Here is a 21,064-nt window from a genome sequence, read left to right on the forward strand (position 1 = left end):
GAAGCTTGTAAGGGCAGCTTTTAGTGCAGAGAAAGGTGCGTGAACCACCAGGGCTGCTTAGGAATGGCAGGCCTGGGGAGGACAGGTCACAGGGACAGAGGTCCTCAAAAAGAGGATGCATCCTGCTGATCAGGGTGCTTGGAGATTCCAGCATCAGATAGCTGTTAAACTCGGTCGCTCTAGCTCCCTCCCTCTGCCGAGGCGCTAGAAGTTTGGGAGTCTCTTTTGAGGTGGTTGATTTATGATGGATGAGACTGATGTGTGAAGTTTAACACTCATAGAAGCTGTCTTCTGATGACAGCAGCACAGCCCACGGCGTGTCCTCACCAGACCTGCAGTCTGTGTGCGAACAAGAATTTGCAAAGCACCGAGTTCTTAAACAAGAGGAGGTTTTCTGGCTAAATTGCCCGAACCCAGGAGTGTCCAGGGCAGCCTTTGCAAGTGACCCCTGCAGAAGTGATCTCAGGCAAGAATTTAAAACATTTCAGTAGCCTCTGGTCTGATCTCCTGACCATGATACAAACCAGGCAAATGTTTCTCACTGTGGATGTCATCTGCAAAATATCCAACTCAAAACAGTGTCGTTGATGAGAGAGAGAGATTAGAAACCAAAACGGCAAAGTAGCCGGGACTCAAAAAATACTGCTGTGAATAACGGGAACATGGATAAACTAAAAGCTTGTCATCGGGCCCACATGGAGCCAGCCAGGCCTTTGGGAGCATCAGCCAGCTTGTTCAGGAAGTGTCTGGAGGGTGGGGTCTGGTTCCAGTGCAGGTGAGGAGGCGGGCAGGGGATGCAGGTGGGAAACAGGGGCAAGGAGAGAGGGAGCGTCATCAGTGGCTGGGGCGAGAATGCCTGGCTCTGACTCGTTGGCCAGCACTGCACAGGCCCTTCCCCGGCTGCACTTTGCCCTGCCAGTGTGGAGGGAGGGACCACGAGAATCACCCTTGATTCTGGTGCACAGGAGCACACCCAGCCTGGAGCATTCCCTTTCCTCTTCCTCCTCCCTCTCCACCTCCCATTGCCTGTCCTGGCTCCCTGTGACCGCTTTCTCCCTTTGGTCTCTGCATCAGAGAAGCACAGGCATGTGGTGGCTTCCCGGACTTTCAGCGCCCCCTTCCCCGCCTCCCCTGGGGGAAGAGACGAAAGGAGAATCTCCTCCAGGGCAGCAGTCTTCAGTCCCCACAGCCAGGTGGGTCCGGCAAAGGAGGCCCTCCCTGTATCTGCTTCCTTCCCAGTCATTGTACTGAACACCCACCAAGTGCAACACCTGCCAGGGTGATAAAGCCTAGAACAATCCGACAGCCCTGAGCTTCAAAGCACATCGACCAGAGGCCAGAGCAGCCACGGGCGGCAGGGTGACTCATTCTTCTCAATGAACGTCTGCGGATGCCAAGATCTGAGCTCTGAGTCTGGTTTCTGAAAAGCAGAGTAAGTCTTCAGTGGCATAAAAATGCCACAGTGTGCCCAGAGGAGGGGGCAGTTCCAGAAGGAGCCTGCACCTCCTGCAGGGAAGTCAAGAGGCTTCGGCAGATGGCATGTGCACAGGGCTGCAGTTCTAACCGGGATGAGTGTGGGGTGAGTAGGGGAGGCAGGAGGCTGTCTGCAGGGCTGGAGCCGGGCTTGGGTTCACTCCTTCACTTGGCACGGTTAGCAAAGCGAGCACTGGGAGCCCTAATAGTGTCAGCACCCAGATGCTGTTACAAATGGACACACACACACACACACACGGTGCAGGGCTGGGAGAGGGCACCGTGATGGCTGAGCCCTGCCTGGGGGCCCAGATTGCACTTATTTCACAGCACTGTCTGACAGGCACCCATGGCCTGATGGACACCATTCTATTTTAGTGGAATTTGGTGGAAGGCTTGGAGTTGGCCCAGGGGCTGTCAGAAAGGGGGCACCTGGGGCCAATGGAAAATTCATGAAGACAGGACAGTTCAGTTCAGTCGCTGTCGTGTCTGACTCTTTGCGACCCCATGGACTGCAGCACGCCAGGCTTCCCTGACCATCACCAACTCCCAGAGCTTACTCAAAGTCATGTCCATTGAGTTGGTGATGCCATCCAACCATCTCATCCTCTGTTGTCCCCTTTTCCTCCTGCCTTCAATCTTTCCCAGCTTCAGGATTTTTTCCAATAAGGCAGTTCTTTGCATCAGGTGGCCAAAGTATTGGAGTTTCAGCTTCAGCATCAGTCCTTCCAATGAATGTTCAGGACTGATTTCCTTTAGGATGGACTGGTTGGATCTCCTTGCAGTCCAAGGGACTCTCAAGAGTCTTCTCCAACACCACAGTTCAAAAGCATCAATTCTTCAGTGCTCAGCTTTCTTTATGATCCAGCTCTCACATCCCTACATGACTACTGGAAAAATCATAGCTTTGACTAGATGGACCTTTGAAGGCAGGACAGGTCTTCACTCACCCAGCTCTCAGGGCCCATCCATCCTAGGGTCTGATGATGCTCAGGGGGCCCAGGAAAAGATAGAACAGGTGCCTGAGGTCTCCCAGCAGGATCTCACAGGGAGGTTAATGACCTCCATTTAAGCTCAGCGGCATTTCCAGAACTAGAGCTCAGCCCCCTCCACCCAGGAAACTGAGACTCTCCCCTGCTGCCCTGACCAGGCGGATGAAGAAGCAGATTATGTCTCAGAAGATTGCAGAGGGGGCATGAAGTTTGGGGTTTTTTAAATCACCCAACTGATACAGGAACATATTCTCACAGAATGAATTTTAGTCATCAGGATAAAAAGGAAGTTTTGCCCTTATCATTCTGTAGACTCCTTGTGGGGTTTTGTGAGTCTTCCCATACAATCTTCTCAGAGTTCAAATACGTATCCCGTATGTGTGTATTCATACACAGCAGATGGGGGGGACTGCTTTACCTAAAGGGAATCATACATACCCTTTGAATTGTTCTACAATTTGATTTTCAAATATTTTCTGAAGGCGTGTCAACACATAGATGTCATTCTTCTTTCAACTGTTTAGTAGAATTCCAGAGTATAGATGAACCATAATGTACTCTTCTATAAATGGCTGTTTAGACTTATTTTTTTTTTTTACTACTCAGAAAATGAGGTAGTGGGTTTTCTTGTATGTATCTCTTTGTGCACAAGCGTTAGTGTTTCTCTAGGGTTGACAACTAGATGTAGAGTCACTGAGTTAGACGCTAACATAGTTTAAATACTGATTGTGGTGGTGGCTTAGTCGCTCAGTCATGGCCAACTCTTTGTGACTCCATGGACTGTGGCCCGCCAGGCTCCTCAGTCCATGGGATTTTTCCAGGCAAGAATACTGGAGTGGGTTGCCATTTCCCTCTCCAGGGGATTTTTCTGACCCAGGGATCAAACCTGGGTCTGCTGCACTGCAGGCAGATTCTTTACCGACTGAGCCACCAGGGAATATTGTCCCCTGAATCGAGTGTGCCAGCCCATGCTCCATTTCTCCCCACCTTCACCCATGTCAGTGACAATCTCGTCAGGACCCTGATTTTGCCAATTTGATGGGGAGGGAAAAAAAATAGTTGTTTTAATTTCCATTTTCTGGATAATAATCAGCTTGCACATATTTCCATGACTGTTGACCCTTTTTCTCACCTCAGTGCCAGTTCAAACTCTTTGAACGTTTTTCCGTTGGGTTGTTTGTTCTTTTCCTATTAACATGTTTTTTGTATATTCTCAGTAATAATTTTATAACTAGCTTTTTCCAGTATTTTTTTCCCAACCTGTCACTTGCCTTTTAACTTAACTTTTTAACCAAAAAGTGTAATTTATTAACAAGTTCTATCTATAAATCTCACCCTACATGGCTCCTGCACTTCCCTGGTGACTCAGTGGCAAAGAACCCATCTGCCAGTGCAGGGACTTGAGCTCGATCCCTGGGTTGGGAAGACCCCCTGGAGGAGGGCATGGCGACCCACTCCAGTACTCTTGCCTGGAAAATTCCATGAACAGAGGAGCCTGGTGGTCTGCAGTCCATGGGGTTGCTAAGAGTCAGACACGACTGAGTGACTTCACTTTCACTTTTCACTTTCATGCATTGGAAAAGGAAATGGCAACCCACTCCAGTGTTCTTGCTTGGAGAATCCCAGGGACAGGGGAGCCTGGTGGGCTGCCGTCTATGGGGTCGCACAGAGTCAGACACGACTTGACTTGACTTCGCAGCAGCAGCAGCATGCACCTCTATGGAGAAGGAAATGGCAACCCTCTCCAGTATTCTTGCCTGGAGAATCTCATGGATGGAGGAGCCTGGTGGGCTGCAGTCCATGGGGTCAGAAGGAGTCAGACACGACTGAGTGACTTCACTTTCACTTTTACATACCTCTATATAAAAAGGTGAAAGTGGAGAGTGAAAAAGTTGGCTTAAAGCTCAACATTCAGAAAACGAAGATCATGGCATCCAGTCCCATCACTTCATGGGAAATAGATGGGGAAACAGTGGAAACAGTGTCAGACTTTATTTTTCTGGGCTCCAAAATCACTGCAGATGGTGACTGCAGTCATGAAATTGAAAGACGCTTGCTCCTTGGAAGGAAAGTTATGACCAACTTAGATAGCATATTCAAAAGAAGAGACATTACTTTGCCAACAAAAGTTCATCTAGTCAAGGCTATGGTTTTTCCTGTGGTCATGTATGGATGTGAGAGTTGGACTGTGAAGAAGGCTGAGCGCCGAAGAATTGATGCCTTTGAACTGTGGTGTTGGAGAAGACTCTTGAGAGTCCCTTGGACTGCAAGGAGATCCAACCAGTCCATTCTAAAGGAGATCAGCCCTGGGATTTCTTTGGAAGGAATGATGCTAAAGCTGAAACTCCAGTACTTTGGCCACCTCATGCGAAGAGTTGACTCATTGGAAAAGACTCTGAGGCTGGGAGGGATTGGGGGCAAGAGGAGAAGGGGACGCCAGAGGATGAGATGGCTGGATGGCATCACTGACTCGATGGACGTGAGTCTCAGTGAACTCCGGGAGTTGGTGATAGACAGGGAGGCCTGGCGTGCTGCGATTCATGGGGTCGCAAAGAGTCAGACACGACTGAGCGACTGATCTGATCTGATCTGATATAAGCATTTCAGAGAAGGCAATGGCACCCCACTCCAGTACTCTTGCCTGGGGAATCCCAGGGATGGGGGAGCCTGGTGGGCTGCCGTCTATGGGGTTGCACAGAGTCGGACACAACTGACGAGACTTAGCAGTGGCAGCAGCAGCAGCATATAAGCATTTAAGAGAAAGGATTGGAAAGATTGAAAGACGATGGCCCAGTGATCCAGTCTGAAGGTTCCTGGTAACTTGATCTTCAATGTGTCTGTCGTGTAAATCATCAGAAAGTCGGCACCCCCAACACCAGACTCAGTGACGGGCCCTCAAGTGACAGGAACACAAGCTATAGTTTCTTATTTCTGTCTAAGGATTAGAGAGTCACCAAATTGATGAGAAAAATAGGCTGACAAGTTCCTGAACCTAAATATCTAAGAGTATTAAAGGCTGATGTAGACATTCCACGTGGAGAACAAAGGGGTCTGTTGTTGATGTCTGCTCATCCATCAGAGCCCTTCCTGTAAGTGAGCATGGCCTATCTTACCATCATTTTTAGAAAAACTAAAGGACAAAAAGATTACCCATATCATCTGTTCCTTGTATTTTAAGTATCAGAACCTCAGACAGAGACCTGAAGCAGAAAAAGATGCAGGAAGACCCAGGGGTGGGTGGCCAGTGCCCACCGAGAAAGGCCGCCTGGCACCAAGTCGCACCCCAGTCACATACGGAAAGGGTGCTCAGAGCGGAAAGGGTCCAAGGCAAGCATCCCCTGGCCGTTCTAGAATCTGGGGATTTTGGTCAATGAGGAAATTCACATGAAATACAGACTTTTCAAAATAAACCGTTATCTGGATTTGGCACTTGGCAAAAAAATATCCCGTGGCCAGCCTGGCGGCTGGAATGTGGGGAGCTGGGCCATGACATGTCAGCAGAGACAAGTTCTTCCCCCGGGGCAGTGCTGAGGCTGTGGGACTGGTGAACAGGGTGTGATGTCGTGGGCAGTCTCAGCTGTGCTGTCGGAGCTCTGAGGCCTCAGAGTTAGGGCCTGTCGTGGGACGCTCCATGGCCTGGGGCCTCGGGAAGCTCTTTCTCTCCTGCAAGTCTGGAGACCATGTTCTGTTCTGCTGTGAATTGCTGTCTGAGTTTTTATAAGTGGCTTGACTTCTCTGGGCCTTAGCTCTTCATTTTACAAATAAGTATTTTGTCAAATGAAAGGATTAGGATAAATCAGGACATCTTTACTTAGAGTTCATGACTATCCACGGAGAGGCATCAGGGGCGTTTTTAAGCCTCCTGAAATTTTAAGAAAAAAAAAAATGTCTGTGTGAATGTTGTTTTACTTTGCCAACAAAGATCTGTCTAGTCAAAGCTAGGGTTTTTCCAGTAGTCATGTATGGATGTGAGAGTCGGACCATAAAGAAAGCTGAGTGCCAAAGAACTGATGCTTCTGAACTGTGGTGTTGGAGAAGACTCTTGAGAGTCCCTTGGACTGCAAGGAGATCCAACCAGTCCATCCTCAAGGAGATAAGTCCTGAATATTCATTGGAAGGACTGATGCTGAAGCTGAAACTCCAACACTCTGGCCACCAGATGTAAAGAACGACTATTTGAAAAGACCCTGATGCTGGGAAATGGTGAAGGCAGGAGGAGAAGGGGATGACAGAGGATGAGATGGTTGGATGGCATCACCAACTCAATGGACATGAGATTGAGTAAGTTCTGGGAGTTGGAGATGGACACGGAGGCCTGGTGTGCTGCAGTCCATGGGATCTCAAAGAGTTGGACATGACTGAGCAACTGAACTGAACTGAAATGAAGGTTAAAAATCTTTGGTTCCATGACCTCTCACCTTTTACAATTCCCCAAATACTGAGGTGCCCTCATCATTGTGCCTGGCAATATTTCTGCATCTTTGCCAGGCCATCTCTTCTTGCTTACTTTCCCATGGGCAATCCTGAGGGTGGGGAGCTTACCTTCCCCCACTGTCCTGAGTGCAGGGCTGGGTGCCCCAAAAGGCACAGAGCAGGCATTTCTGGGATCGTGTGGAAGCCCGAGGAGGGACACCCACCCACCGGCACTTTTAGTCTTTTTCAATTCCCTAGCCATCTAGCGAGCACCTTGGCGTGCAGCAGGTTGAGCTGGGGTCTAGGGGCATTTGAAGCCATACTCTTGGCCACGGAGGAGGCTCTTGTCTTCTTGGGAGCTGGGGAAGACACATGGAGGCTGGCAGAGGTCACTGCTGTGCTTTGAAATATCTTTGAGGCAGTAAACATCCAGCTGCTTATTAAATTGGCTCCTGCTGCTGTTGGCCTATTTCCACTCATGTCTTTTTTTTTTTTTTAATCAGTAAATGGGTTTTGATACATTAAAGCAGAATTTATGTTTCTTAATCTTATTATGGTGTAGATGTTTTCAGCATGAAGCTGTCGGGTCAGTGAGAGGATGCATTCTTCAGATATTCAGTCTGAGTGAATTTGAGGGGGGTGCAGTCTTTAAGGTGCCATGGGTTTGAGAATCCCTGATAAAAAGGGTCCCCATCTCCCCCAGCTGAGGTTGGGAACAGCCTAGAGCTGCCTGTCCCTCAGCAAGAATCAGGAAAGGACCCGGCCTTCCACACTTTCAAGGTTCAAATCCCTGCTCTGCTGTTTCCTATGCAAATCACGTAACTGCTTCCTGCCTTGGTTTCCCTATGGGTCCAGTAGGAATCAGACTTCTCACTGCGTTGCTCTCAGGATTGAGTGAGTTATTGCACATGAAGCCTTTGGAGCAGGGCCTGACACACAGCCAGTGATGCCAGCATTGTTAGGAATGGCGATGACTGTTCCTCCAGACGTCCTGTGGGCGATGGGGCAGCTGTGGGCAGGGAGTCGGAGGGGGCTGCATCTCACATCCTACCTGGAATCCATGTCGTTTTGACCCAGCTGTGAGCTAACAGTGGAGCTGCATTTTGTTATTTATAAAATGTTTCCAAAGCACATGAGATACTAATATAGAACACTGCATATTTGTGGGGGGAGGGGTGGCTATAAACCTTTAAAATGCCACATCTGCTGGTAACAATGCCTCCTTTTGGAGGTAATCCCGTCAGTGGCATTGCAAAAGGAACAGCAGGTGCGAGGCGAGCCATAGCCACGCTAGATGCTATGACCCCCCTCCACCTTCACATGCTAGCTCTCATATGTTCATGGATGGATATTACATATGTTTGACAGGCCCATCGTTCTGCCTGGATTGTAAACTGTTCATGACACATAAGTATTTCTGAGACCGTAGATGGGCTCTTCGTGTGTGTGTGTGTGTGTGTGTGTGTGTGTGTGTGTTAGTCGTTCAGTAGTTTCCGACTCTGCGATCCCATGGACTGCAGCTCACGAGGCTCCTCTGTCCGTGCAATACTCCAGGCAAGAAGACTGGAGTGGGGCGCCAGTCCGGGCTCTTCGTGTGTGATTCAGTAAATAAATCTTTTGGTTCATTCTTCATTCTCTTTCCTAGCCTGTTTCCATTCCGTTTGTCACTTCCTCTTTGACCTCTCTGCCCTCTTGATTTTCCCTTCTGGCCTGCGCAAGCTCCTTGCCAGCGTCAGCTTTTCTCACACCACCCAGTTCTCCAGACTCAGGCTTCCTTGTCAGTTGCCCTGGGCTGCACTTCGCCTCTGCTTCCCAGCCGGTGCGGGCAGGGCTCCCGTGTCGCCGCCTCCCCCCATCTGTGCCCTTTTGGGTGGGGAGATGAGGCTGGGAGGAGAGGCGTCTGTGAGCCCTGACCTGCGGGCAGGCAGTTGAGGACAGGATCATCTGCTATCTGAGCCACCGTCCCCGTGTCCCATGTGCAGCGAGACCTCCGCCGTAACCGTTTGTCTCCCTGGGTAACCCTGGCAGAAATCAAAGGGTTGCCCAGGCTGGTGGCAGGGCTCTGCTTCTCTCCATCTCTCTCTTCCCCCTCCGATCCTCCCTACCGCTCTGCCTTACCCACTTTTCCAGAATCCACCATAGACCCTCTTCTTGGGATGTGCGGCTCCTCCTCCACCCCGTTCCCCTCCCTCCTCCGTGAGGACCGGGTGGACGCCCGGAGCACTGCCTGTTGGATCTGTAAGACCCCCACTGCTCAGGCTGTTGGCATCTTGGCCAGCTGGGCATCATTCTCTTGAAATGTGCTTTTAATTTCTGAGTATGGCTCTTCGGAGACCTTGCAATTTCTAGAAATTTAAACCTTAGAAAGAAAGGCAAAGCACGTCTCCACTTTTCCAAGAGCAGACCCAGTGGTTTATTCTGATGTTGAAAGTCAGTCAGCAGGCGGGAGCCCATTCATGCCCCTGTTTTGCATGCAGCCGGACAGTGGCATTTGTTAATCGTGACGTGGCAGATGGTGGCATTGCCCCAGCTGATATATTCATTTCTCTGGTCCAAAGAAATTATATCCAAACCTGAAAAAAATAAATGGGGATATATTACAGCATGATCTACAGCTTCCATCCTTGGAAGCATGAGGCAAGCACAAGTATTTTCCTTTCTCTGGCCTGTCATTTATCAATGGCAAATGCATGATGTATATTTAAACTCCCAGACCTCTGACAATTGTTTTTTTTTTTTTTGCCCCTGAGATACATCTGTATCTTGTAAATAGAATCTTATCAATATTTGTGGGACAGAAAACTTCTCTAGTCTTTTCAAATGGCCACACTCTTGGTTGATTTATCTCATCTGTTGAAGAATGCAAGGCTTTTTTTCCCCTTTGGTTTTAGCATATCTTGTGGAACTCACAGCTCCCCATCACTCAATGTCTGGTGTGGATCCAAGTTTCCTAGTTGCCTGTCAAATAGCTGAGGACAGCCCTATGTGTCAGGGTTGGCTGAGGGGCTGGGATAAGGTCCCCTAAAAAAAAATCCCACTCACCCTGATGCCACACTGAGAAATGCCCCTGCAGGGTCAGAAGCCCATCCGCAATGGGAGTGGGCATCCCATGGGGGGAAGGGCCATTCAGGGAGGGAGACAGCCAGGAAGATAAACTCTGCCCGGGTTCCAGTCACCCGCGGTCAGCCCTGCAAGTGGCTGTCACAGCCTCAAATCAGGTCAGCAGAGAAACTTAGTGCTCCAGCCCAGCTTTCAGAAGCCAAGGGTAGAGGTCGCGATTGAAGTGAGATTCAATATTGAGTCCATTCAGCAAAGACCCGGGCCGCTGCCCATGCCAACCAGCATGCTCCCTGGTTTTGCTGCCACTGCCTGTGGCTGCACAGTGGGTCACGAGGAAGGTGCCAAGGTCAGGCGGGGAGGACAGTCAGGAACTGCCGACCGTGAGAAAGGAACGAGGCCTGTTCAGCGAGCCCACCAGTCCCCTGCTGGGCATAAACGCTGCACCGTGAAGGAGGATGTGGTCTTGTTCCTGCCCTGGAGGGTCTTCCCTGGCTGGGAGACCACCGATGCCAGGCTGAGTGAGGGCCTGTGGGTGGCTCCTGTCCAAATCTCATTCACCCGCTCCCCTGGGGCCCTGAGAACGTCACGTCCTGCCAGTTCACCTCCTTGACTCCAGATACCGTGCTGGAGGCCGTGGTCTGCTTCTTCTCTGTCTGGTCCATCGTGGGGCTCTCGGGTTTCCACACGTACCTGATAAGCTCCAACCAGACCACGAATGAAGACGTAAGTTCCTGTGGGGTGGGGCATGGGCATGTTCTTTGGTGGGAAATAGAGAAAGAAGAGGTGGGGGCCGCCAGGTCTTCCGAGTTCCCTTTCCAGATGTGAGCCTCTGGAAGCAAAGAGCCTGCGGGAGAAGTATTTTCTGACACCCATCTCCAATTTCTCTATCGCAAATCATCACATTGTCCTGACCACACCACTTAGCTACTCAGATCGGCTGGCTGCCCCCTAATTCCGAGGCCTGAGGTGGGCTTCTGCTCTGTTCCTTTGTAATGTTTTGGGAGCAACTTGCCACCCTGCCCCACTGAAGAGACAGTGCAGGCTGGCTTCTCGCAGATAATGATTCCATCATATTTTGGGAGGCGACTGCCCTGACCCAAAATTTAAACTTTTGTCTAGGATTATCTGCCTGTATTTAATGATGACAGAGAGGAGATATAAAACCAGAAAATCTAATGTTGGAAAATGTTTTGTCATGACCCTGGTCCCTTCTGCTCTGAATATTTGGATTCTGAGAGAAGTTTCTGCCAGTACATGAACTAAATGTCTCAGAATTAGTCAGATTGCCTTAAAGACTTGAAAAATTAGTGCTGATGAGATGCATGAGTTCAGAGACTGTTAAGACAATTACATGTGGTTGGTAACTAAGAACATCAGAAATGCTCTGCAGGAGTATTTAGGAGCTGAATCCAGGCTATCAATGAGCAATTGGAGGAGGCACGTTCCCCCATTATTTCCATTACTATTTATCACACTAAATGTAACATGAAAACAGCCTCCACTGGTGGGACATCCCTGGTGGTCCAGTGGCTAGGACTTCACCTTCCAAAGCAAGGGATGCGGGTTCAAACCCTGCTCAGGGAGCTGAGATCCCACAAGCCTCATGGCCAAAAAAAGCAAAACATAAAACAGAAGCACTATTGTAAAGACTTTAAAAATGGTGTTTAAAAAAAAAAAAAAAAGATCTCCACTGGCTTATGTGAACTGGCCTTTAAGTACCAGGTTGTGGAAATAAGAGATTATTCTCCCCAGAGAATGCTACTTCTCCCCCTGGTCTGACCTGCTGTTTGGGGACATTTCCAAGTTTAGAGTAAATGCCAGTTGTCCTTGAGAAAAGTACCTCGGTTTCTCCTGCTGAAGAAATGAGTAAAGACCATCGCATTTTTTATGGACTTCTCATGGTCTGATTGACCCAACCTGGGGCATTGGTGCGAGGCAGACTGTGTCACTGACTGTCCTTTTCTTTCAGATTAAAGGATCTTGGTCAAATAAAAGAGGTAAAGAAAATTACAACCCCTACAGCTACGGAAACATCTTTACAAACTGCTGCGTTGCGCTGTGTGGACCAATCTCTCCAAGGTAAGATTCAGACAGCTTTTGTTGTTGTTCAGTCATTCAGTCGTGTCCGACTCTTTGCAACCCCCGTGGACTTCAGCACTCCGGGCTTCCCTGTCCTTCACCATCTCCCAGAGCTTGCTCAAACTTATGTGCTTCCCTGATGGCTCAGCTGGTAAAGAATCCACCTGCAATGTGGGAGATCTGGGTTCAGTCCCTGGGTTGGGAAGATTCCCCTGGAGAAGGGAATGACTACCCACTCCAGTATTCTGTCCTGAAGAATCCCATGAACTGTATAATCCATGGGGTCACAAAGAGTCAGACACGACTAAGCGACTTTCACTTTCACTGTGTCCACTGTGTCTGTGATGCCATCCAGCCATCTCATCCTCTGTCATCCCCTTCTCCTCCTGCCTTCAATCTTTCCCAGCATCAGGGTCGACCCAGGGAAGTACACAAACTTGTGTGTTAGCAGAGGCCTCAGGCGGCCACTGTGGAAACCGCCGGCCAGGTCAGCTCTCTGCTCATGCTTCAGAGACACAGCCTTAAAGAAATAGAGATGTGACTTGTGTTATGCTTGGCATAACATTCTGCTGAATTTGTGTCAAGTTTGGGGAAAATCCCCTCAGGATCAAAATAGGGAAACTGAGGCACGGGACACCCCCCTCCATGAATTACTAGAAGATGCTGAACGTCTGTGATGCGCAGGGGGCTGTAGAGCGGGACCCGGGACACAGTGGAGGAAGTGATTAGAGAGCCTGTAGAGGTAAGTGGTGAGAGCTGAGTTGTACAGAAGAGAACGTGCGAGAATAGTTCAGAGGGAGCGATCTGCGCGGCCTGAAGGAGCTGAGACTAGTGATGGTGAGATGGCAGTCTATTAATAATGGCTGTGGCTGACGTTTGTAGGACAGCATTACGCTCTGTTCCAAATGCTCTACGTGGATGAACTTTTAAAACCTTATTCTGTACTTGTGTGCTAAGTCGCTTCCGTTGTGTCTGACTCTTTGCAACCCCGTAGACCTCCAGGCTCCTCTGTCCAAGGGATTCTCCAGGCTAGAGTACTAGAGTTGGTTGCCATTTCCCTCTCCAGGGGATCTTCCCAACCCAGGGATGGAAGCGGTGTCTCCTGCATTGGCAGGCAAGTTCTTTATCCTGCCTCAGAAGCCCTTCTGTACTTATGAGGTACTATTACATCCCATTATATGTATTACCTCCCATTATATGTAACACGCCCAAGATCACACAGCTAGTAAGTGCTGCCTCGTCAGGACCCAGACCTTGGCATCTGACATCAGAACCTGTCTGTGTTAGCTAGTACCTGCTGCCTCCAAGTCAGGACTATGCAGAACACAGTCAGCTCTAGACTTTTGTGAGTTATGCTCATGTATATAGACTATTTCCAACTGATTAGCCAAACAATCATCAACAGTATTAACTGAGCACGTTTTCCAGGTTTCTAGGGTGAGTTTCCAAGCCTTCCTCTCTTTTGACTTCTAACTGTGTAAATGGAGAGACACCACAAAGCCGCTGGTTTGTCTCAACTTTGGGCTTCCCTGATAGCTCAGTTGGTAAAGAATGCGCCTGCAATGCAGGAGACCCTGGTTCGATTCCTGGGTCAGGAAGATCTGCTGGAGAAGGGATAGGCTACCTACTCCAGTGTTCTTGGAGTTCCCTTGTGGCCCAGCTGGTAAAGAATCTGCCTGCAATATGGGAGACCTGGGTTGGAAAGATCCCCTGGAGAAGGGAAAGGCTACCGACTCCAGTATTCTGGCCTGGAGAAGTCCATGACTGTATGGCCCAGGGATTGCAGAGTCAGACACAATTGAGCGACTTTCACTTTCACTTTTCTCTATAGCTCCATGGCCAGTCATCACTGACACGTGCTCATGGGTTGCAAACTGGGTTTGATTGTCAGGGAAACTTCATTGGGGAAGGAAGAATGATCCTCACCCCACCCCACCCCCCAAAGAATATCAGGCATATATTCCAAGGCCACTTGGTAACTGACAGTACCTTATGTTCCTGGTGTCATTGGGTAATTGGAAACTGACCGTTTTCCAGTTTGTGTCTAGAAAGCTGAGAGCCCAGTTTGCCACACTTGTCCTGAATTTGGGGATGTTAGGGGGCCCCCCAACCTGTCCCTCCGAGGCCTCCTCTGGGGAGTGACAGCACAAGGAACAGCCAAGGGCTCAGATGGAAGGGCCGCCCCAGCCAGAGAGTCAGGCATGCCCGGAGGGCACCCTCTCCAAGGAAGCACTAGACTCACCCAGGGATCCCTCTTGGGGCTCTCCAGGCCAGAAAAACCCTCCGGAGATGCTTGGATTTTCACAGTTAAACTATGTTTCCTCCTGGTGTGTGTTTATTTGTGGACACTGGGGATAGGCCTTGAAACACAGGGTAGAAGAGACGAAAGAGACCTGGACAAGCATCTTTGTCGTCTCTAAAGCAGACATCCGAATCTAGGGAAAGAACTCAAGTCTCACGTTTCATCCAGATCTCTTCTTGAGTCTTTGATTTGCACTTGGCAGGCACTGCTTTTGTCGTCTCTAAAGCAGACATCCGAATCTAGGAAAAGAACTCAAGTCTCACGTTTCATCCAGATCTCCTTTCTGGTTCCCGAGTCTTTGATTTGCACTTGGCAGGCACTGCTTTGTATTGTTTACAGACCAAATCTTGTCGTAGCTGAAATTATTACTCCCACAACTGGATTAAATTTGCTGGTTTGGCCGAGTTGGGACTGTATTCTTTCCACAATCCAAGTCCCTCTGGAGCGGGGAACTTCTCAGCACTGGCCCTCCACTCAGAAGAGCTTGGCCGCTCCAGGGTCTATGCAGAAAGCTGGGTGCTGCCCTCTGTCCCAGGTCCCTGGGCTCCCAGAGCTGGCACTGATGAAAGGAGGGGGTGCTGCTTGTCTTCACTGCTCCATCCAGTGGTCCTTGCTTCTCTCTGCCCTGCCTCACCCAAGCCTGGGCCCCAAAGAGTGCCAGGGCATCTCACTGGCGTCTCAGAGAAGCCTGTAGAATGAGCAGTATCCCTCACCCCAGACAGGGGCCAAGGACCTCCCCGTGTGCCCAGCATCCTTCCCTCAGACAGGGGCCAAGGACCCCCGTGTGCCCAGCATCCTCACCTCAGACAGGGGCCAAGGACCCCCCATGTGCCCAGCATCCTTCCCTCAGACAGGAGCCAAGGACCCCCGTGTGCCCAGCATCCTCGCCTCAGATGGGGCTCAGGACCCCCCATGTGCCCAGCATCCTCGCCTCAGACAGGGGCTCAGGACCCCCGTCTGCCCAGCATCCTCGTCTCAGACAGGGGCTTGGGACCACCCGTGTGCCCAGCATCGTGTGCCCCAGACAGACGTCTCTAAAGCGTTCTCAGCGCAACAGTGTGCTCACAAGGGAGAAAGAGAGTGTCTTCAAGTTTCCCCACAAGAGCCAGAGACCACGAGGGCAAAGACCCACCATCTGCTCCTTGCAGAGCCTCCAGGGGGGTGGGGGCAGCAGGATGGAGGCAGCCAGGTCTGGGGGAGGGGATTCTCATAACAGCAGGAAGAATGGAAGATTGGAAAAGCAGAAAGTCCCAAGATGTGGTCAGGGTGAGGCCCTACGGGCTGGTGCTGTGGGTCAGTTGGTCTTAAGAATTCTCTTGGCCACTGTTTCTGGGCTGGGGATGCCGTCTAGAGAATGTCAACATAAAGTCCATCAGGGACAAGTCTGAGCAGCGGGAGGGGCTGTGATGGGGTCGGGGTGCAGGCCTCATGGGAAATCTGGGAGGGCTTCCCAGAGGAGGGGGTGTAAGGTGCGAACCAAAGGAGCAGGAGGAGCTGGGGGAAAGGAATCACAGGAGGAGAGCAGGGACGGCATGTGCAAAGGCCCACAGGTGAGGGGAGAGCCCCGCTTGTCAGAGGAGGAACTGGGGGAGTGATGGGGGGTGGGGGGTGGTCCTGGGAGGCAAGCAAGGCAAGAGATGAGATGAGGGACTTCCCTGGTGGCCCAGTGGTTAAGAGTCCGCCTGCCAATGCAGGGAGCATAAGTTCGATCTCTGGTCCTGGTCTGGGAAGATTCCCACATTCCAGGAGCAGCTAAGCCCGAGCACCGTGCCTACTACTGAAGCCCCTGCTGCTGCTGCTGCTAAGTCACTTCAGTCGTGTCCGACTCTGTGCACACTACCCAAAGAGTAGCCCCCGCTTGCCTCAACTAGAGGATGCCCCCCGCGGCAACGAAGACCCAGCACAGCCAAAAATAAATAAATAAACTTTGAGAAAAGAGAGAGATGAGATGAGCTTAGGAAAGCTCTCAGGGCTTTCTGAAGCCCAGGAGGAGACTTGCGGGGTGGGGCGGACAGTGTCACAGTCCTGGGGGCATGGCTGGCCCTTGAAACAGGCTGAACACACAGGAGGGGCCCAGAACCACTTTTTCTATAATCCCTCCCGTCCCTTCTGACTCTCTTGGTGACCTCGTTCTTTTTCTTCTCCTGGATGAAATCTCCTGCATGTCCTTTAATTTCTCCTGTCAGTTGGGGGAAAAAAAAAAGGACTCAGGGCACTTTCATTTCCTCCAAAATAGTGTCATTTCAGTGAATCAGAACTTCAAAGTTCCCTGAGAGTTAACACTTTCCACCCCTTCCTCCTTACCAGAGCTAGCTAGATTCCAGCATATCTTTTGGGGGGCAGACAATTTGACCCCCGACACGCCCCTTCCAGCCGCCTCCCACCAGCTCTCCCCCAGGGGCCGTGCCCAGCCCCCGCCCTCACCTCGCCAGCCTCTGCCCTGGATCTCATCACTGGCAGGAGCTGGGGACCCCTCTCCCCAAGATGCCTTTCTGTGCCCTTTCACCTTTGATCTTTGATACCCTTGAAGGCGGCTGCACACTTGCTAAGAGCCCCCTCTGATGGTCCTGCGAGGGATCCAGCACCTCTCTTTTGGCAGATGGAGGTTCTTGTCTCTCTTGTTTTTTTCCTAAACCTTCCAGGGATTTGACCGAAACTGAGTCAGAGTCCCACTTGAGATCCTATCACAAGTGTCTTTTAAGGGCTCATTAGTCTGTCACTTGAAGACCTGAGGTGGCGGCTGTGACAATAACCCCTGTCTTCTGAGAGTGGACCTGACACCTGGAGCAGCTTTCAGCCGCCCAGCCCCTACCCCACGAAGGGGAGTAGGTGGGCACCTGGGTGTGCTCGGGATGTCTCTCAGAGGCTGCCGGGAGTGTGCCCCTCCCACGGTGGGCGGCCTCGGCGGGAGCCCCACTTACTGGCCAAACTGCCTGTCGCCCTTGGCAGTTCTGTCCTTAGACCCAAGGTCATCTTGGAGTCTTCAGTCAGGGAGGGAAACAGGCAACCCTTTTGATGGCAAAGTAACCTTCACCCTTACCTCCCACCTGGGCAACTGGGCCGTAGCGTAAAGACAGAGATTGCCCAGGAAACTTGTCTGCGGGAGACTGAGGACCTGGTGTGATTTGTTCAATCAGCAAGTGTCTGCTCGGTACTGGTGGCAGAGCCACCACTCCATGACAGGCGCACGTGGGCACAGGCAGACCCAGCATGTGGTGATATGATGCCCAGGGTGCCCGAGGCTGTGGGAGAGGGGCCGATGCTCCGGGGCGGGCGCCCTGGGGCAGACGAGATGAAGCCTGCCCTCCCTCAGGAGTTGCAGGCTGCTCGATGGAGAAGACGTGGGTTGAGATCACTGTGACCCCAGCCAACAGTGACGTGGGCTATCTGGAGGGTCACAGGCAGGATTGAGAGGAGCTGAGGAGGGAAGAAAGCAGATGAAGCGTCAGGAGCAGAGGCTGGGGGCCTCTAAAGACCAACAGCAGATGGGCAGGGCAGTGGAGGGTCTGGGCAGTTAAAAGCCAGAGGCTACACAAAAAAATACAGAGACAGAGAAGCAGACAGCGCACAGAGGATGTGTGGTTTCCGGGCCACGCGGGCACAGCCGGTGCTCAGACGCACTGATGATGGAATGACGCTGGGAATGCGGCGAGCGATAAGATCTGGGTTTGAGCCTGGGGAGGAAGGCTGGGGACACGCTGTGGGCGGCTCTGCTGGCAGGTGATGGAGGCCATGCAGCGAGGAGGAGTGATGAGATCAGGATGGGACTGGACAGTGGGAAGGGGACGGGGTTGGGGGGGTCATAGCAGGTGGCAGGGAGGGGTCAGATGCTCCAGGCATTTTTAAGGACAGAAGTCTCTGACTCTGGAGGCTGACCATACGTGAAGGCAAGCAGAGGTATTTTCTGAGCTGCTCAGGATTGGGGGGGCATCACAGAAAGGGGGACCCCCTGGGGATGGAAATTAGAAGAGTTTTGTTGGCGTTTTCAGCTTTTGATTCACTCGTCTCCTGCGTTGTTCTGTGTTCTCTTGTAGCCTCATCGACCGAAGAGGGTACATTCAGCCCGACACCCCGCAGCCAGCCGCGCCCTCCAACGGGATGGCCACATACGGGGCCACACAGTCCCAGAGTGACATGGTAGGACCCGGGGTGCCCCACAAGGGCTCCTCTCCCGCATCGGTGTTCACTGACCCGTAACAACCGATCGCCTAGCTTCCTAGGACATGCATGGCTCAGGGAGGAAAGGAAGCTTGAAGTGAAGGCGATGCCCATTGAAGGGTTAGCCCACCTGCAACAGGGGTGGGTGGTGGGTCGGTTTGTTCAGGGCTGTGTGGGAGGAGTACTCACACAACATTGCCTCCAGAAACATCTTGGACTGGAAAGCCCCCTCACCCAGAACCGGGCTGCTGTCCAGTGCGAGACAGAGCTGCCCAAGCAGGATGGGCCTCTGGAGAGTCCCTGAGTCCCCTGCTGTCCCCTTGCCACAGTCTGTACCCACTCCCCCACCCCCTCTTTAAGTGTGCAGCTGGCGGGGGGAACTCGGCCACCAGTTCTCCCCACTTGCAGCCCAAATCTTAATCAGCCCTGCACGCCTTAGTGCAGAGAATCAGACAAGCTGTTAGGGCATTGACAGCAAAAAAACGGACTGGGCTGGTCTCCGGAGAGGTCCCCGTGTCACGCATCTGTGAAGGCGGGGACGGGTGCTTTGTTTTCACTCTGTACCTGGGAGGTGGGGCCGGGGCAGGTCTTTCCAAGGGCACCTGAACTCACAGCCTGCTGGCCTGGACCCTCAGGGCCTTCACACTTCTCCGTGGTCTGGCAGGCACGGCCCGCCATCAGGAGCAAATCTCTCTAAAGAAGTGTTTCTGGAAGCGACCCAGTGTGGCCCCAGCGCTGTCTGTAGACCTGAATCACCCACAACAGAGGCCATGACAAACAGACTGAGACACAGATACGTGTTCAGAAAAGAGGCAGTGACCCTGCAGGACTTGGGCGTGGAGTCCATGCGGAGGCCGGGAGCGGGGAGCCAGGAATGTCCCCTGCCTGTCAGCTTGGGGACAAGATGACCATACAAATCACCAGTGGGAAATATCAAAGGAGGTGCCAGTTAGGGAAAATCTGGTGTCAGTATGTGCACTTGGGGTCCCCTTGGATGCTTGGGGGTAGGGGGGCTGTCCCACAGGCATCTGTATAGAAAGCTCAGGGGAGGTCTGCTCGCCCATACTTATGAAGAAATGACGTGGTTTGTAGAAATTCACTTTGAAGTAGTGGAAATGTGAATCAGCTTTATTTATTTTATTTTATTTATCCTAGAAGTACTCCATCTGACATTTAAAAAGAAAAAATAATTATAATGTGTCCATGTTTATCATCGGGCTATTAATCTGATTTCATCTCACAGGCTGGAAGATTATTTTTTTAAATCAACATTTATTATCCTTTGCTAACTTTCTCTCTATCTGCCCCTGCCAATTCTGCCCCCACCAGATCAAATCAAGTTTCTTGATCTAATAGAGCAAGGGAATAGTTTCCCAGAAACCAACACAATATTGCAAAAAGAGTTATCCTTCAATTAAAAAATAAATAAATTTAATTATAAAAAATAACCACTGAGGGGGAAAAAAATAATAGAATAGGGTGATTCTGAAAGACAGTGGAAGGAAAAACTTTGCAAACAGGCAGATTTAAGTAATACTGGACACGGCGGGGAAAGACAAGAGGGTGGGGTGTAGGATCAGAGAGCCCGGGGGTCACAGTGACTGACTCAGGGCTGCGTGATGTCACCAAGTCGATTTGTCCAGAGAGCCTTAAGTTAGTAAACCATACAATGAAGAAGGGGTTAACCATGTTCACCTCCCTCCTATCACCACTTTATAACAAAGGGCCTGGCACGCAGTAGGTTGGGGCTGGTTAAACATTCCCCTGCAGGGGCTTGCTTAAGGGAAGTTCTAAACAAATATTTAGTTTCTTCCTGTCTTCTTTTCCTCATTCCTTCCTTCCCCCGATTCCATCATATCTAGAAAAGGCTCCACCCAGAATGTGGAAGCAGGAACTAACAGAAAAGGAGTTCTCTTTGGTGCCGTGACATGGCAACACGGCTTCACGCAGTGATGGCCTCAGTAGGCTCAAATTAACCCACAGGGCCAAGAGACAGGACATGTGCATTTTGCCCACTAGACACTGAGGACTATGAAAAGTTTTAAGACCTGAAGAAAGAACTTATAAGCTCCGAAACACAAAAACAGCAAAATCAAAATTAATAAATGTTTAATGTCTGCGAGACCCATGAATATGTCAACTTCATTAATTGTTAAATCTAGCTTTCATTAAAATTTCATTACCGCTTAGAAATGATTTGTAGGTTGGGTTTTTCTCACTTCATAAGAATTCCCCAGCACACATGTAATTACAGAGAAATCATTACCAATTATAAAGCGAGTTGCTCATAGACAGATACATTTAAATATTAACTGCCTTGGGGCCCCCTGCACTTCCTGTCTCGCCATGGCGCCTGTGTTCGGAGAAACCCAGGGTTCCACTGGGCTTAAGGCTGGGAGGTCTTTGTGGCCCCTAAGGCTCCTACCCACTGCAGGGAGTGCCCCCAATATGTCAGAACATGTTCAGGGGAGGCTGGATCTGAAAGGTCTTTAGGGGACTAAGATGAGACATGCTGTTCACGGCCCCACAGGTCGGAAACCGGGACTGGAATGTGGGCCAGGAGGCAACCTGTGCTCAGCCCAAGAGG

General features: G+C 50.8%; 1 protein-coding gene across 4 annotated transcripts in view; it reads left to right on the top strand.

The window, feature by feature from the left end:
- Window positions 1-21,064, top strand: part of ZDHHC14 (zinc finger DHHC-type palmitoyltransferase 14) — a 291,222-nt gene that overhangs the window by 257,324 nt on the left and 12,834 nt on the right. For all 4 annotated transcript variants that reach the window (XM_024996593.2, XM_024996594.2, XM_024996595.2 and 1 more), the window contains exons 6-8: window positions 10,559-10,661; window positions 11,908-12,017; window positions 18,354-18,456. In XM_024996593.2, coding sequence (XP_024852361.1) covers window positions 10,559-10,661; window positions 11,908-12,017; window positions 18,354-18,456 — 316 coding nt within the window. The remainder of the gene's footprint in view (window positions 1-10,558; window positions 10,662-11,907; window positions 12,018-18,353; window positions 18,457-21,064) is intronic.

Source organism: Bos taurus, chromosome 9 (assembly GCF_002263795.3).
Source record: "Bos taurus isolate L1 Dominette 01449 registration number 42190680 breed Hereford chromosome 9, ARS-UCD2.0, whole genome shotgun sequence".
Classification (NCBI taxonomy): Eukaryota; Metazoa; Chordata; class Mammalia; order Artiodactyla; family Bovidae; genus Bos; species Bos taurus.